Source organism: Candida dubliniensis, chromosome 4 (assembly GCF_000026945.1).
Source record: "Candida dubliniensis CD36 chromosome 4, complete sequence".
Classification (NCBI taxonomy): domain Eukaryota; kingdom Fungi; phylum Ascomycota; class Pichiomycetes; order Serinales; family Debaryomycetaceae; genus Candida; species Candida dubliniensis.
The window spans coordinates 650,095-666,354 of record NC_012863.1 but is presented as its reverse complement, the minus strand read 5'-3'; the positions used below and the strand labels follow the sequence as shown (position 1 = coordinate 666,354).

Here is a 16,260-nt window from a genome sequence, read left to right as displayed (position 1 = left end):
ACTATTTGTATGAATACCTAGATGATGTATAAATTTTGGAAAATTAATTGCCTAAAACAATAAATATCTATTGTGTGTAGATTTGCTATTTCAAACTTGAATTTCCGTCTTCTTCGTTACGCAAATTGTTTAATCTTTCGTCAATAATTGCATCAACATCTTCTTCTTCATCTTTTCCAAAAGCTTTTGAAATGGACCATCCACGAGACTTGTCTCTGATTTTAACTCGTTTCCCACTAGGCAAAATTTCGTATCCATTTTCGAAATGCTGTAATTGAGGTTTGAAGTCACTCGAATAAACGTTGACTCCTTCTCCGCTTGGAGGTAATTCATGTGCCAAAGGATTTGTCCCAGCTCTTTTTCTACTAATGGCAGATTGAAGATCATCACTACTGTAGTGATTCTGATTAGCTTGCAATTTATCTTCCAAAGACTCATTCAGTGAAGTTGATCCTAATTTGAGTCCAATCTTTTGTAAACCTTTTAAAATTTGTGTTTTTGTTGTTGACTGATCATGAGGAAACGTCCAACTTTGATACAATTCTCTGAACGCTGAGTTCTCGAAAAATCTTCTCAATTCCAAATCTTTCTCATAAACACGGAATAGTTCGTCGTCGTTTGGTTTAAACATAAATTTGAACACTTTAACTAAAATCTCGAAAAACAACGGGATCGTTATCATAAGCAACAATGTAGCCCACCAGCTTTGGTCACGACCCCACATTATCAAACCGTAATCGACAAAAAATATTGTTGGCTGCTTGCTTCTATACAACCCCATTATCAACACGTTCCAAAGTCCCCACCCTCCAACAGATATTATAAACGAAGCCCATGCTAACCATTGTCTATTTTGCATCTCAATCAAAGTACATTTGGCATTGATCACCACAACCAATACTGTAAATGCTAATGAGCCTAAAGCAAAAGTTGTATTGTCACGCAATGCGGTAAATCCCCATACGTAAAAAGTCAAAAAGGAAATTCCCACACTTTGCAAAGTTGCAAGTACCATCCATGAAATAAAAAGTTTCAAATTGAAAGCTTGATACAATCTCCCCTTGGCATACAACTCAGGAACCGCCAACAAAGTTGCTGGTTTCAAATCCTTATCAAACATACCAACACAAATAACAGGCAACGATGTAAACAATGTATTAAACATTGATAAAGACCAGCTCTCATACATTGAAGATCCAGAAAATAAGGTATTTCTTTGGTAAATACATTGGGTCAAGTAAAACAATAATTCTTTGTAGAATGTGCACAAAACAAACTTCGATGTTCTGACATAATTGTAACGACCATTGACAAGTAGCAACTTTAGCAAAAACCTGAATTGCGCAATTGCATAATCTGCAGAACGAGCTGCCTGTAATCCTTCCTTTCCTGTAATTCCCACTCCGATATCAGCACTTTGAATCATGGCAATGTCATTGGCACCGTCACCAATTGCAAGAGTGACACAATCTTTTTTCAAATTTCGAATTGCTGTCACCATATTAGCTTTTTGTGAGGGAGATGCCCGACAACATATTGTAGAGTCAACTTCGACACATAATTCGAGAAAAGACGTTAACATAGTTGGATCCAGCTCAACATCCGCTAAAGTGCCACCATCTATCACCATAACACTGTGTGCAACTCTCCCTGCTTTGATTTCTTGAGTTGAAGAAATTAATCTATCCATTAAGGCATCTCTGCCTTCATCATTTGAAAGCACAACAACCGTTGAATAGTCTTTAATAAGACGACAAGAATACCCAATGTTTATAGCTGTTTCTCTCTTATCACCAGTAAGCATCCATAACTTGATACCTGCCCTTCTCAATTTGTCAATAGCCTCGCTTACCCCATCCTGCAATTTATCTTCAATGGCTGTGGCACCCAACAACTGTAAATTGGTCTCAACTTTTGCTCCTACCTTCTCAACTAGTTTGGATCTATCAGTCAAAGCAGTTTTAGCTTCTCCGTATTCTTGGCTCCATAATTCATATTCTTTTTTATCCATCCACTTGAATGAATAGAGCAAAGTTCTAAGACCTTCAGTAGAAAACTCTTCAATGTGTTCCAATGTTTTCTCAATCAAAAACTCATCGTTGACTAAAAGCTTATCATTTGGAATATAATGTGGAGGTAGCTCAGAAGACACTCCTCCAACCGCAGTTACGTTAGGGGAAATTTCTGTACCTGCTTCATATTCCTCTGAATCCAAATTATACTTTTTTGATTGTTGGAGATGTAATGATTTTCTTGCTTTCAACGCTATATCAGCAATCTCTCCTTCTTCTGTGCCCATTAAGGCATTATCTATGGTGTTCAACCGGGTGGAGTTGGCACTCCCTAAATTCATACTGTGACGGAACGATAATCCGGATTTCCTTGCTTCAGCCTCTTGAGAAAGTCGTGATTGTAAGATAACATCGGCTTCTTGTGTTTTTCTTTCTGCAGATTGTAAGGAAATTTCTTTGGCTTTAGCTTGTGCCAATTTAGAGTTTTTCAATTTTTCTAGAATCACATTGTCTGCTCCTTTACAAAATAAACAGATTCTATTATCAGGGAATCGAACCACAATTGACATTCTTTTTCTTGCTGATGAAAACTCTATTACATCCAAAACTTGGTACTCTTCAAATTTGGGCTCATTATTAAACCCATCAGGGTAGGTCTTTATGGTCAATTTGCTGTTTTGTCTATCATATACAACAAATCCCAAGTCTCTGGCAGCTTGAACTAATGCCAATTCATCAGGTGAAGCAGCTTGATACGTGATACACCCATCATCTTGTGGATCCTCATTTGTGGGTATCTCCTCTAAGGAAAAGGTGGAATTATTAGAATTACATTTGGACTCGTTCTCCTTCTTTTTCGGTAAACAAGTATTACATAATGCAATGGACAACAAAAAGAATTTGGCCTTTTTGGCAAATAAAGTTTGAGGGTGTGATTGAATATGTCTTAACAATTGCAAAGAGTTTGATAAGTCCTGTATTTTGTTTGGTTGTGCCGATGATTTCCAAGCAGCAGTGCTTGCTCTTGGAGATGAAATATCCATACTTTCGCGCACTATTGAAGTTGTGCTATCCCTGTGCGTAGACTCCACTGATGTCCTGTCATTGGTGCTTTTCTTGTTGGTTGCTGCTGGTGATTGTATATGTATACTGTATCTTGGTACTAAAGGTGCTGTCACCTGACTATTAGGCTCTTGCTTTTCATTCAACATAATATCTAAATCATGTAACCAGCTTACTCCGCAAACGCTAAATTTTCTGAAAATCATTTTGTTATCAGTGAGTGTGCCAGTTTTGTCACTGAAAATATAAGAGACTTGACCCAATTCCTCTAAAATTGTTGCTGTCTTTGCATCTGCTGGAGTGTTGGTTTCCACATGATACATATCTATGTCATATTGTAGAAAGCACAACTGCATAACTTTGATAATCTCCATTGTAACATAAAGTGACAACGGAATAAGTGTGTTATACATGATGATGAATCCCATCAATGTCGCAGCAACCCCGGCATCTTGTCCATACAAATACCAAGCTCGATTTTTATAACTCTCAAACTGTAGTCTTTGTGCCATCGTCGAAAATGCAGATAACATTATAACCACGAAAACCATGAAAATAACAATATAATTGATGTTTTTTTGCAACTTGGGGGCTTTTGTACGTGGATTCCTAATATTGTTCATTCTAATTTTTGTTTCTTCTCCAGTGAATACAACAAGTCCCAATACTGACTTTGTATTCCTCAAAATACTCCCACGGTAAACAACATTATCTGGACCAAGCGGATGCTTCTCACCATCCAAAATAAAAGATCCTTCAAAATTATAAAGGTCCTTATTTGGGTCTTCAACAGTAACTAATGTGTGTAGATTCTTTAATCCTGTTACAGTTGCTGCTTTTTTAGCTATCTCTGGATGGGGACTCTTTTGTTTCAAATTGGTTTCCCCATCAAGAGCCATCGTCTCAACAAAAGCCTCTTGTGTCTCCAATTCACTGGTAGCTATCAAAATCACATCACTAGGAAACCACTCATTCTCATTGATTTTGACTATATCCCCAACTTTCACATTTTTCCATCTTGTAGTGTACTCTTTAAGATTGTAGCGTCGCATCATCTCGGAGTTTGTAAAACAAAGATCCTCTTTTGAAACTGAATCTTCAATGTCAGAAAGTGAAGAAGTTGACGAGATTGCTAATAGATTGTTGAGACTATTCTTATTGAGATGGTTGTTGTTGTTGTTGTTGTTGCTATTGCTATTGTTAGTGTGGAGTCTATCTGCGACTGGTATTGTTTCTGTCATAATTGTGGCGATAGAGTGAGTGTCAAAACTGCTCAATTCTTCGTCTTCCCTAACAACAGTTGTTCGTTTGTTATTTTCCTCTTTGTCATGACCGTGTCTTTTCCAATCATCAAAACCTTCACGAGCTATTGAGATCGACATGAAAATACATAATGGAATAATTGTGGTAAAATGACCGGTAGTGGACCATCCAGGGATCATTTGCATAATGGCAACAACCATAAAATAACAATTTGCAACTTTGGAAAATTGGGCCCTCAATTGTTTGGGCAAAAATGAGTACACTGTATACTTGGATGAGGTTATCATGTTATCGATGTATGGCTCGTTAGATCTTTCGTCAATATACGCTTTGGACTTTTTATCATAATATTCATCCTGGTAATACGAGTTTGTGGATTTGGGGTCAACTGTTAAAGGAATTATACGTCCTTCTTCTGTTGGGGGTAAGTATTTGATGTGGAAAACCTTATTTTTTATGTCCACTAATATTTGGTAGAATCTATTTTTGCTACCATAACGTTTCCAGTCCGATTTCTCTCTTTTGGAAATAAAAGACTGTGTGCTAATGCTTGTTCCATTGGTTTCCACGGTCAAATGTGTGGTTGATCTACTTAAATTCGATGGATAATTGGCATTTGAATCATTATTCGCTACAGACCTTATGGAAGTGGGAAATTGTTCTGGTGCTTCATAAACATTGATCTCGGGTGTTATTGGAATATTTTGAAGTTCTATATTTTGTTGAAAATGGTCTGAAACTGGATATGTATTCGTCTCATTCGCTAGATTATTAGTTAATTCCGGTGACTGCAAAGGTGGTGCAGATGATTGTGTTTGTTCTAATGGCTGCTGTTGGATATTGAATGCTTTATTAAAAAGCTGGGACCTCAACGATAAACCACGTTTTCTTCTAGTATTAAGTGGAGTGGGCACTTTTAGTGAATTATCATTGCTGGGTACCAGAGAAGTTAAATCATTCTGTATCGGGGTCTGTGAGTTGCTAAAATTGGATGACAGTGACGTCTGTGTATCGCTCATATTGTTATTATTGTTATTCCTTGTATGATGTTCCCGGAAACTTCAACAGCACATAAGATCAGCAAAACAAACAACAATACAAAACAAAATACAAGTTATAAGTAAATGCAGTAGTAATTTGATGACCAAATGATGAGACAAGTGACTCAAAATACGGTTCTATATTGTCGAATCTGTAGTTGGATCTTTGATATGGAAAGTTGGATCAATATAGAAGAAATGAGTATAAAAAGGAACTCTAAGAAATAATAATCGAGGGAAAAAAAAAATTTTGTTGTTCCGAAGAAAAAAAAAAAAATAAAATAGATAAATCAATTTTTATGTGAAACTAAAATCTTCTTGGTGGTAAAAGTGGTGATTAGAAAGAGGAGAAACTATTAAGAACGTTTAAAACAGTGGGTAATCTGAGAATATATTTGATTAAGTGAAATATCACAAGTTTACACTTAAAATTCATTAAATAAATTGTAAATCATCTTAAAGTCACACTAGCAATTGGTAAATGAAACATGTTGTCAAGGCTTTTTTTTATTTTCTAACCCCGTAATTGTGCGTGTCTCTGTAATACTTGGTGGTGGTGGTGGTGATACTACAACGGAGAGCTATTCATCTTCCCTTCCCGTCTTTCCCACCACCACAATTCCTTGTTAGAAATTGCCGTGCCCTTGTGTGATTACAGACTATAAGATCAGTCTACACGTACAAAACAGAATACAACACAATCAATAATTATTGAAAGAAACAAGAAAAAAAAAAAAATTTTGTTTGGTGGATGTTTTTATATTTTTGTGTGTTCTACTGCGCCTCTCAGTATGTAATGACAACTTCTTCAATACAAATAGTATTTGGTTAAGCAATTACAAGAAAACTACAAACTGGTAAATAGAGATCCCAGTTGACGGCAATATTAACTCACAAGACCTTTGTTATGATAACCAATTTGAAGTATCACCACCACTATTTGATGGTTTGAAGTTTGTGCGGCTTAAATTTGTGGCTTATTTCGAACGTTTAACAAAAAGAAGATTCACAATAGTTCATTACTATCAACATTTAACAAATCTTATTTGAACTACTAGTTCACATGAGAAGATGAAGAAATAACTAGAACAAGTGGTTGCAAATTGAAATAAGTTTCATCCAAACTGGTGTCGTGTTCTTGAGATCAAATTTGGTAAATCAACTCTCCAAATTATTACACATTTCGAAATTCTCTTAACTCAAATAATCAACGATATATTAAACATGGTATAAACAAAACACAAGAATATTTTTATATATTTTCCAGCAATTCAACTTTTGGTGCAATTAAATTGTTTTCTCGTTTTTTTAGCACTTATTTAGGGATGTACCACACTTCATCTTCACATTTAGTATTGGTTGTGGTATCAATTGGTTTATAAGTACCTGTCAAAACACTTCCTTGTAAATTGTAGAAATACCAGATTTCTGAAATGGAATTATTCAAACATCCAACATATACTTCGGCACCATGAGCTTTTTGTAAAGCTTCTTGCACTTGACTCAACTTGTACTTTCTTGAAACAGTAGGGTAAATTCCAGCAGCTGCTAAAAATTCAAAAGTATCCAATTGTGACCAAATTTCAACAGTTTTTTTATAAAAGTTGACGATATTTTCAAAACGAGTATAGTTACTACTGGTGAAACAGGATGGACTCAAGGTAGTCATACAAGTACCATGTTTATTGTATTCGTGTTCCCATAAGGCTGTAGAGGCACTGCTGTCCACATTACTAGCAATAGTGTCAATCCAATATTTAGACATGATATTATATAATTCAACTTCTTTGAATTGATCAACCAAAATATGAGTAAGATTATCTTTTTCATCACTAACTTCCAAACTTTTGTTACAGTACTGTGGATATGATCCATTACAGAAGTCATCCCAAGTTCCATGAATAGTAAAAGTTCTACTCAAATCATTGTAAACAGTATCAAGTTTGCTTTTCAATTCAGCCTCAACAATGTCACTGGTAGATCCATTAACGGCAATTTCCAACAAGGTAGTATTGTAATCCCAAAATTGAGTCAGCAATATAATACCGTTTTCTTCAAAACAACAAGAATTTGCAGAAGAAACAGGTGATTTGTTATGACAAGACCAAGAAGCTTCTGGGTTTTGGTCAATAAAGGCAGAACAATCTTTAACTGGATAAAAGTTACCCGATGAGGAAGAATCAGCTGAAGTTCTTTGACCATGGAAAAATTTCCCAAAATAAGGGTTGTAATATGGTGAAGCTAAAGTAAAAGGAGCAGCAGCAAGAGCTAATAATAAGGATTGAGAAAGCATATTGTGATTGTGGTTCTTACCCTTCTTTATAAGAAACCTATATTTTCGTAATTATTTGGTAGAAATTTGATGGTATTTATATTCAGCATGCATTTCATGTTTGGAGACAAAATTTGGAATTGCATATTTCATTGTTTAATGATTAATTCAATATATCTTATTGTTGTTATTATCCGAGAGAGCATCTCTAATCCATTTTGGTGCCGTTCCAACGGGAATAAATAAATGAATTAGGGGTTATTTTATCGGTACATCAACATAATCAAAAAAAAAAAAAAAAAAAGAACATACACAAAAACTGAAGAATTTCAACTTACGAATCCCACATGGGGTATATCTTTATTACCAATTGATTGGATAAGTTAGTTTAACTCTGCGATGGAATTGCAAAGAAGGCAGGTTCCAATCTTTTGGTGAACAAATTTAAAGTTATGGTTAGTTCAATCGTCTTATATCCTTCGAAACGAGGTTTAACAGATTCGTAAAGATACGTTCCAGATTCGGTAATGTAATTGATAAACTGAAGAGAAGCTCAATGAAACAATAGAAAAAAAAACAACAATTAGGAGCCCTTTCTCTTTATTGCAATTCCCATGTGGTATAGAACAAGTCTTATAAATAGGATATTAATTTATTGGTTGAACAGGAAGCCACGAGGTGACAATGGTTAATTTAATAGACCTTATTTTTGTGTTATTATCTGCAACCTAATTAAACCATTTTAAAAAAGCATTAATCCCACATAGCAAAAATATTGAGTAATCTAATTTCACAGCAATTGTCAAGTATAATTGAATTTGTACTCTGATATGTCAATTTTTGGCATTTATTTCCTTACGAATCAGTTTTGGATGTTTAGTGAAATATGACAGTATACCAAGAGATTTTGACATTTCTGTTTGGTGTCAAGAACTTGCCAATAATACCACTTGACACAAATGGTCAGAAGACTATCGTTTTGATGCTTATTGGTGGTATCCATAGAAAAAAGTTGCTATAAAACAGGATATTAATGACTTTGAAGTGATGGAAGAAACATCTATTAAATTAGGCATCTTACAACAATAATTCTTATAATTTATTTTTATTTTTAAATGAATGAGGAACACTACTAACGAATGCAAAGGACGAACTAGATAACTATTTTTTTCTTTTCTCTATTTAATTGTTTTTATTTTTTTTTTTTCACCATTCTGATTCACCATTGGCTTTATGGAAAACATAATCTTTACCATTAATGTTAGCAATCCCAGCAACTAAAGTGCTCTTCCATTTGTTTTTAATTCTTTGAACTTTATCAAAAAGACAAAGAGCAAAATTGGTTTCTTCTTCATCTTCCTCATCTTCTTCTTTATCAGATTCAGAATCAAGTTCAGAATTAATATCATCAGATAAATCACCATCAGATTCAAATTCTTCAAATTCAGATTCACCATCAACTTGACGTAATTGTTTATTGGATTTCTTGGTTTCAAAAAAAACTGCCCCATCAGCTTGTTCGATTTTAGGAACTATTAATCCATGATCATCACCATCAGCAGCTTTCTCTCGCAGTATCGATGGTATTTCTATTCCTAAATTGTCAGTTGTGTTATAAGATAATTGAGCATCAGGTACTTCCAAATCATTACCACTAGTGGTTTCTTTTTTGACATTAGTTTCAACTGTAGCAGAAGTATTGACTGCAGATGTACCACTTGCAGTTGCTCCACTGTCACTTGTTCCTGCATCATTACTTTCAGTTTGTTGTTCTGGTTGTTGTGCTGCTTGTCCAACTTCAACATCTACATCTGCTTCTTCTTCTTCTTCTTCTTCATCCTCATCCCATGAAAATTTTGCAACCCCGGATTGTGTTAATTTCTCACACCATATTCTTCTTAACTCTTGTAATGTACTTTCATCAATACCATTATTCTCAAAATCTTGCCTTGAATCATTTATAACATCTTCAATGACACTTTCGTATAATTTGCTTGTTTCAATGTTAGACATTATTATTTACTCTCAATAGTTGTTTATTTTATGAATGGGATGAAATTGATCTATATATGAATGATGATTAGTAATGTTTGATACTAATTCTTTGCGGTATTTTGTTTATTCTTAATACTACTAAATAAATAACAAATGGGATTCTCTAACCAACAATAAACAATTGGAAAAAAAAAAAACCAAAAAAATTAAATATGAAAGACCTCTAAGTTGTGTTTTAGAATCTTTAAACTATGAAAGTCTCTGTACAATTCTAATCCAACACCAATGGAAATAAAAGTGGTCATTATCTTTGCTTTTTGTTATTCAACGAAAAAAAAAAAAAAAAATTGGTTTTGAAAAGTGGGTGGTCGTGTAAGAATGTTCAAAAGTGTCTTCTTACAAGCCTCAAGAGTTAGATAAAAGCCAGTCTATCGAAAGATATTCTTCTCGTAGACTTCTGAACGTGCAATAGTCAAAGTTAGAGTTAGGTTAGGTTCTATTGAATATGAAATAATCGTCTAACTCATGTATATTTATTAGGAATTTAACATTTTGGTAACACACTCGAAACTTAGTGTGAACTTTAATCACTCTTAATAGCCGTACTTAATGTCCCGTAATTAATTTCTATAATCAACAACACAACAACCCACAAATCATTACATTTTCTACAATCGTGGTATTTTTTTGCTATTTCGTTCCTAGTCAACAATCTTTATTTGAAACTTGAAATAATAAATAAGTACTTTTTTCTTTTCCTGTATAGCTTATATATCTCACCTAATTAATGTTTGCCCCTGTTTTTAGGCGCTGCTGTGATTTTAGGACTAAGGGCAGACGATGAAACATTACGCTCTGATAACAATTCTGCATCTTTGTTAGCCTTTTCTAATTTCATTTTATAGAATTCAAGCTCTCTTTCTAATTTTTTATTCTCTTTAATAATACCCTCCAATTTCTTGATATGCTTTGCCGCATATTCAGCATACAAATATTTACTCAATTTATCCAAATCTTCATCTGCTTGTATCTTACTCTTTTCTAGTTTATCCTTTAATGAAGTAACCTCTTGTGTAAGTCTTTGTTGGTCTTGTTTCAATTCCTCATTTTCTTTTTTCAAGGGCTTAATGTGGCCAACCAAATCATCCATCTTGGATAAATAGTCCTCAATGGTTTTTTCTTTGCTTTCCATATCTTTATCTTTTGCTTCAAGTTTTCTTTTCAATTCTTGTAGCTCATCGTCAGAAACAGACTTAGATTCAAGTTCCTGGATTCTTAATTCAAGCTCTTTATTAGTATTCTCTTTCTCATCATATTGCAGTTTCAATTTTTCAACTTGAGTCTCTAAATCATGAACGATTTGTTTATACTTTGAAATTTCTTCAATGGTTGAATCTCTTTCTGACTCCAACTCTTCAATTCTCGATGTGGCCACTTTTTCATATTCCTTAATCAAATTCTCATTATTGATATTATCATCTTTTAATTTTTGATTGACTGTTTCTAGTTTCTTGGTCTTGTCTTCCAATTCTAGTTTATCTGCTTCTAATCTTTTGTTATTGCGAACCAAATCTTGATTTTCTTTCTGTAAGTCTTCATACTCGTCCTTCAATTTATCATATTTAGAACTTGAAGTGGATTCAGAGCTTTGCAATTTCTCATTCAATTCTTGGTTTTTAATCCATAATTCCTCCTTTTCTTTGATGACCTGATCCAATTTCAAAGTACTTTCAATGTTGGAGTTGCTTGTTTCCACTATTTCAGCCTTCAAGTCTCTTTCGAGCACTTGTAATTCATTTATTTTTGACTTCAAAGTGTCATTTTCATGACGCGTCTCATCAATGCTAATTTTTTGTTCATTTAATTTACGTTTCAAGTTATTAAGTGAGCTTTCCTTAAGTCTAAAGTTTTTAGTCAAAGAAGCTAGTTCTCTCTCATTGTGTTGTAATTGAATTGTTAACAAGTTTTCCGAATTGGCCAATTTGCTCTTTTCATCTTTTAAAGCCCTTTGTTCTTTTTGGCTAGAAATCAATTGTTCGTTCACTTTTGCTAATTCATCGTACAATTCCTTGATTTTATCATCTCGTGAATTCAACTCTTGCAATAATGTATCTACCTTGGCGTCGTGTTCCTTTTGAATTTTGTTAACTTGATCTTTTGAGAAAACTGGCTTTGAGTTTGGGGACATTAAAAAATTAATAGTGGGTTCGTTTTCGAGTTGTCGCACCAAAGTAAGATTAGCAGTTTCGTCATCAAATTCATTTTCGTCTTGATTTCTCTTTTTCAATGGACTAGTGGTATCATTAAACTTGCCAAAATCTTCAGTTTTATCCTCTTCTATAAGTCGAATGTGTTGATGATGTGGATGTGGACTTTGAGCAACTGCTTCGGTTGCTCTTTCTGGTGTAATATAATCTAGCTTAAGATCTTCTCGAATAATTTTGTTTATTTGGGTATTGTCAAGAGTTTGATTCTGTTGATACATAACAGAGCCGTGACTTTCTTTTGTTATATCCTCATTATCACTATCATTATCATTTTGTTCCTCATTAGCCAAATTAGATCTATTGTTTTCTTCAACTGATTCTATTTCTTCGTCATCATTTACTACGGTTTCAGGAAACCTCTGTTTCTCTTCGTTGGGTTCTGCTAATTTAGGAATCTTACTCAAATGTCCGCTATTTTCATTGTCATCATCATCATCATCATCATTACGTGGTCTTGTGTGTCTTTTTATGGGCGAACTATAATCTTCGTCTGGGTCAGAAGATAAATCTAAATGCAATTCATTTTCTTTATCATCATCGTTATTAGCTGGGAAAGCCAATTTAATCTGTTGAGCCATTTTTTGATTGGTTCTTTTTATACTTTCTAAATTTATGGGTGGTCTGACTGCCAACCTTGGGGAAGTGATTGGATTCCTAATTGAGCCCGGAGGTATTAATGGTGTATGAACTAATCCTCTTCTTTTAATGCTGTTACTATAACCAATAGTATTTCTACGTGCTTCATGCTTGGCAGATAATCCATGAGGATGATAGATGATCCGCTGCGGAGTCTTGTGATGAATAATCAGTTTATTTGGTGAATCATCAGTAGTTGTAAGATTAATTTTTATTGGAGAAAATGATTTCTCAATGCTTTCCGTCAAGGTTTTTGACGGAGAATTGGAGCGTGAAGACATCTAGTAATTGATTGAATTTTTTTGGTAATTACTGAGGTTGATCGATTGTGAATATTCTTGATGACTCTGTCAAAATGGATTTTTGATTTTCCAGGCCAAACCCAAAACAAAAGACAAGTTTTAGTTGTTGTTGCTTTTTTTTTTTTTTTTCTTGTTTTTTGTTGGTATCCCTTTCACAGAGAAAATAACAGAAAGAGTGTGACGCGAAAAAATAAGAACAAATTTTTGTTTGCTTATGTAATCAAAACCATCCTATTGTTTTCCAAGTCGTGCCAGGTTTGGGGATGTGTTAGGTTGCTATTTTTGCAACATCAACTCTTAATCAACTTTGAATATAACACGGCAAATGTATATTTATTATATCCAAAAAAAAAGAAGAAAAATTTATGTAAGAGTAGAAGATGATACATAGTTAGAGAAATAAAAATAACAAAGACTATAAAATCTATCTAGACAATGGTAGAGAATGTGAGAGATGGAATGTTAGAGAGAAAGTTGTTTCCAAAAAAAAAACAAGACAAAAGATAGAGAGAACAGAGAGATGAAAAGGTAACTAGACCAAATTCTTTGCTAGAAACCATTAAATAAGACAATGACAAAAAATCCAAAAGGTATAAAAAAAACTCTAACAAAAGGAATAGCAATAATAATGTAAAAAAGTAAGCAAATCGAATAACACCAACCACTTGAAAAACAAAAATAAAGAACAAGGAATAACAATGTAAACAAAAAAAAAATCTAAATGAACCCAGGTATCAAGATACAATAAAAACAAATGAGTAACATCAACCTTTAAAGGTGACATAATATGGAAAACTAAAAAAAAATAATGAGAAGGATTTTTAAAACAAATCTTTACTCTAAGGTGTTAAGTATATGAAGGTGGTGGCGGTGGCAGTGGTGGTAGTAGTAGTAGTAATCACAAACTCTCATATCAAGTCCCTTACAAGGAGTAGTAGGAACTGATTGGTGGGGCATAGTCCGAAATTGTGTAGTTGGAGTATGAGGAAATTGGATGGGATTGAGAAGCGCCAGTTGAGTATGATTCGTGAATGCTTGAAGTAGAAGTGATGGTGACAAGGTCTGTAGAAGTCAAGTCAACCCAAGATGTAAGGGTAGTAGTGGTATCATCAAGTGTAAATTCAGCAGTAAGTGGAACTTGGGTAGTGTGAACAATAGTTGAAACAACTTCAGAAGTTGGCTCAGCAGTGACAGTAACAGTAACAGTAGTAGGAGTACAGTATGAGGCATCTGCGTCACTACTGGTTTCAGCCAAAGCTTCGGTCAACACTTCGGTGGCACCATTAGCATCAGTAATTGTAACGACACTAGTAATGGTTGAAGTGGTGGTTTCGCCATTATCTTTGGTAGAAGCGGCCTTGGCATTTTCACTAACTTCTTGAGCAGATGCTGCTGCTTTGGTAGTCAAAACACTAGTCAAGGTGTTGGTGGCTGAAGTGTATGTAGTGTCAGAAGAAGTGACGGTAATGTATTGAAGAATGGTGGAAGTGATGGTTTCGTCTTCTTCATCCTCAGCTTCAGTGGTGATAACTGGAGTTGGTTTGGTAGTCAAAGTACTAGTCAAAGTGTTGGTGGCAGAAGTATAAGTGGTATCAGAAGAAGTGACAGTGACATACTGAACGATAGTAGAAGTGATGGTTTCGTCTTCTTCGACACTGGATGAGGAAGCAAGAATGGTAGTAGAACCATCAGCCAATGAGGTTGACAATTGACTGGCTGGCGCAGTAGTGTTTTCGTATCTCTTGATAAATGGAACTGCTTGAACAGCTGTGGCAGCTAATAATAACAAATAGTTGGAACGCATTGCACTTGTTTTTAACGAAAGACTTAAGCTAATAGTAGTTGTAAAGGAGTGGACGCGATTAGAAAACGCAAATATAGGGTAAGTCTTAAAAAATTAAAATTTAAAGAAAAGGTGAAATGATTTTATATGTTTCAATAGATAGAAAAAACAAAAAAAAAACAAAGGATTCTTAAAATTTAAAAGTAATTTCCTTTCTCTTTCTTTTAAATGGGAAAATCATTCTCAACTTATACCATCAAACAATAATTGGCGTCAGAATTTAACAATGTGCCTGAAATTTGTTTTTGTTTTTCTTTCACTAAAAAAAATGCACGAAATGTTTAATTGGCGTTGTCTTACATAAGCATTAGTATTTGAAACAATAACAATTAATTTTTGAAAATGTTGGCCACTCTTTAATTCTTTTCTCGTGTAGACTTTACTGTTTAAGATTTTGTGCATGATAAAAATATCAATTCAATTCCCACAGAATTGATTGTTTAAAAAACCCATCGTCAAATATTGAATTTTCAATTCTTTGGTAAAGGTTATTATATAAATTATTTATTGTTTAATTTTGTCCTCCCCCCCCTCTAGTGTTGCTTTAACTATATAGCCAAAGTGTGTTTTTATTAGAAAAAAGGGGGGGCTTTGGGATATATCGCGATACGTTTTTTGGAATTTTGTATTTAGTGTTGTTGTTGTTGTTGAACAAGAAAAAGCGAAAGAAAAAAATGTTATTAATATCAAATTTTACATAGCCAATTACACATTCCACCAAGCAATTTTCTTATAGTTTATTCCTAGCAATATTCTTGTTGGTGTTAAGTAATGACTTCATGGATAATTTTTTTTTTACGGTGTGCCGAAAGGGAAAGGGGGGCCAGGCGTGATGTTGATACGAATATTTTGTTTTGTAATGTTGTTTTTTTTTTTTTGGCCCTGCCTTATATTTCTTGTAAGGAACACAAATTCCTAAAAAAACAAAAACTCGTGGACACCACTAACAGAATCACCAATAAAAAATTCCTCACCATCAGTTCTATTTGTTGGGATCTGTTAATCCGGAAACAATTTATTTATTGGTGGCGCAATTAATTGGTCAAATTATATTTATAATCATGACAGGTTAATTTATTATAGAGTTGAAATAGAAAAAACCCCTATAAAAATTAATTATCAATTCTTTTTTTTTTTTGTACACAAGCGAAAAAAAATAATAAAAAAACTAAAATGTCAAACAAACACGACAATTTAAAGTTTGTTTCGTAGTAGTGTACGACCCAGAGAAAAAACAGCAAGACAATACTGATCCAATTCTTACTCAAAAGCTTGATGTTTGTGAGTAGTTTAAAAGCCAATGAAACTACAACAACCATACATTGATCGATTTAGATCTGACAAAGAATATTATAAAATAAATGAGTTATTTCCATTTTATATTCTTGAATCTGGTCGTCAATTCAAAATTCATTGAGAGTGTTTGGTAATGAGATGAGACAAAACCAAATCGATCTCAAACAAATTTCAATAACCACACCTTTTTTTTTTTTCCTTCCGCCACTACTTGTTACATCACAAAAACATTAAAGAATGTAAACGTCTTTCTTTTTTTCTCCTTCTACTCT

General features: G+C 33.9%; 5 protein-coding genes across 5 annotated transcripts; all 5 read right to left on the bottom strand. All coding sequences in view use genetic code 12, as the record gives it.

The window, feature by feature from the left end:
• Positions 1 to 85: 85 nt before the first annotated feature.
• On the bottom strand, positions 86 to 5,356 carry CD36_42960 (aminophospholipid translocase (flippase), putative; the record flags this gene model as incomplete). Its single annotated transcript, XM_002419913.1, has 1 exon — positions 86 to 5,356. One exon carries the CDS (start codon positions 5,354 to 5,356, stop codon positions 86 to 88), a length of 5,271 nt encoding a protein of 1,756 aa, XP_002419958.1.
• A 1,336-nt stretch (positions 5,357 to 6,692) lies between these two features.
• RBT7 (T2 family ribonuclease, putative) lies at positions 6,693 to 7,670 on the bottom strand (the record flags this gene model as incomplete). Its single annotated transcript, XM_002419912.1, has 1 exon — positions 6,693 to 7,670. One exon carries the CDS (start codon positions 7,668 to 7,670, stop codon positions 6,693 to 6,695), a length of 978 nt encoding a protein of 325 aa, XP_002419957.1.
• A 1,185-nt stretch (positions 7,671 to 8,855) lies between these two features.
• Positions 8,856 to 9,662, bottom strand: CD36_42940 (transcription factor IIA (TFIIA) subunit alpha, putative; the record flags this gene model as incomplete). Its single annotated transcript, XM_002419911.1, has 1 exon — positions 8,856 to 9,662. The coding sequence occupies one exon, from the start codon at positions 9,660 to 9,662 to the stop codon at positions 8,856 to 8,858; it is 807 nt and encodes a 268-aa protein (XP_002419956.1).
• A 766-nt stretch (positions 9,663 to 10,428) lies between these two features.
• CD36_42930 (conserved hypothetical protein) lies at positions 10,429 to 12,828 on the bottom strand (the record flags this gene model as incomplete). Its single annotated transcript, XM_002419910.1, has 1 exon — positions 10,429 to 12,828. The coding sequence occupies one exon, from the start codon at positions 12,826 to 12,828 to the stop codon at positions 10,429 to 10,431; it is 2,400 nt and encodes a 799-aa protein (XP_002419955.1).
• Positions 12,829 to 13,771: 943 nt separating this feature from the next.
• On the bottom strand, positions 13,772 to 14,653 carry PGA54 (GPI-anchored protein, putative; the record flags this gene model as incomplete). Its single annotated transcript, XM_002419909.1, has 1 exon — positions 13,772 to 14,653. The coding sequence occupies one exon, from the start codon at positions 14,651 to 14,653 to the stop codon at positions 13,772 to 13,774; it is 882 nt and encodes a 293-aa protein (XP_002419954.1).
• Positions 14,654 to 16,260: the final 1,607 nt, after the last annotated feature.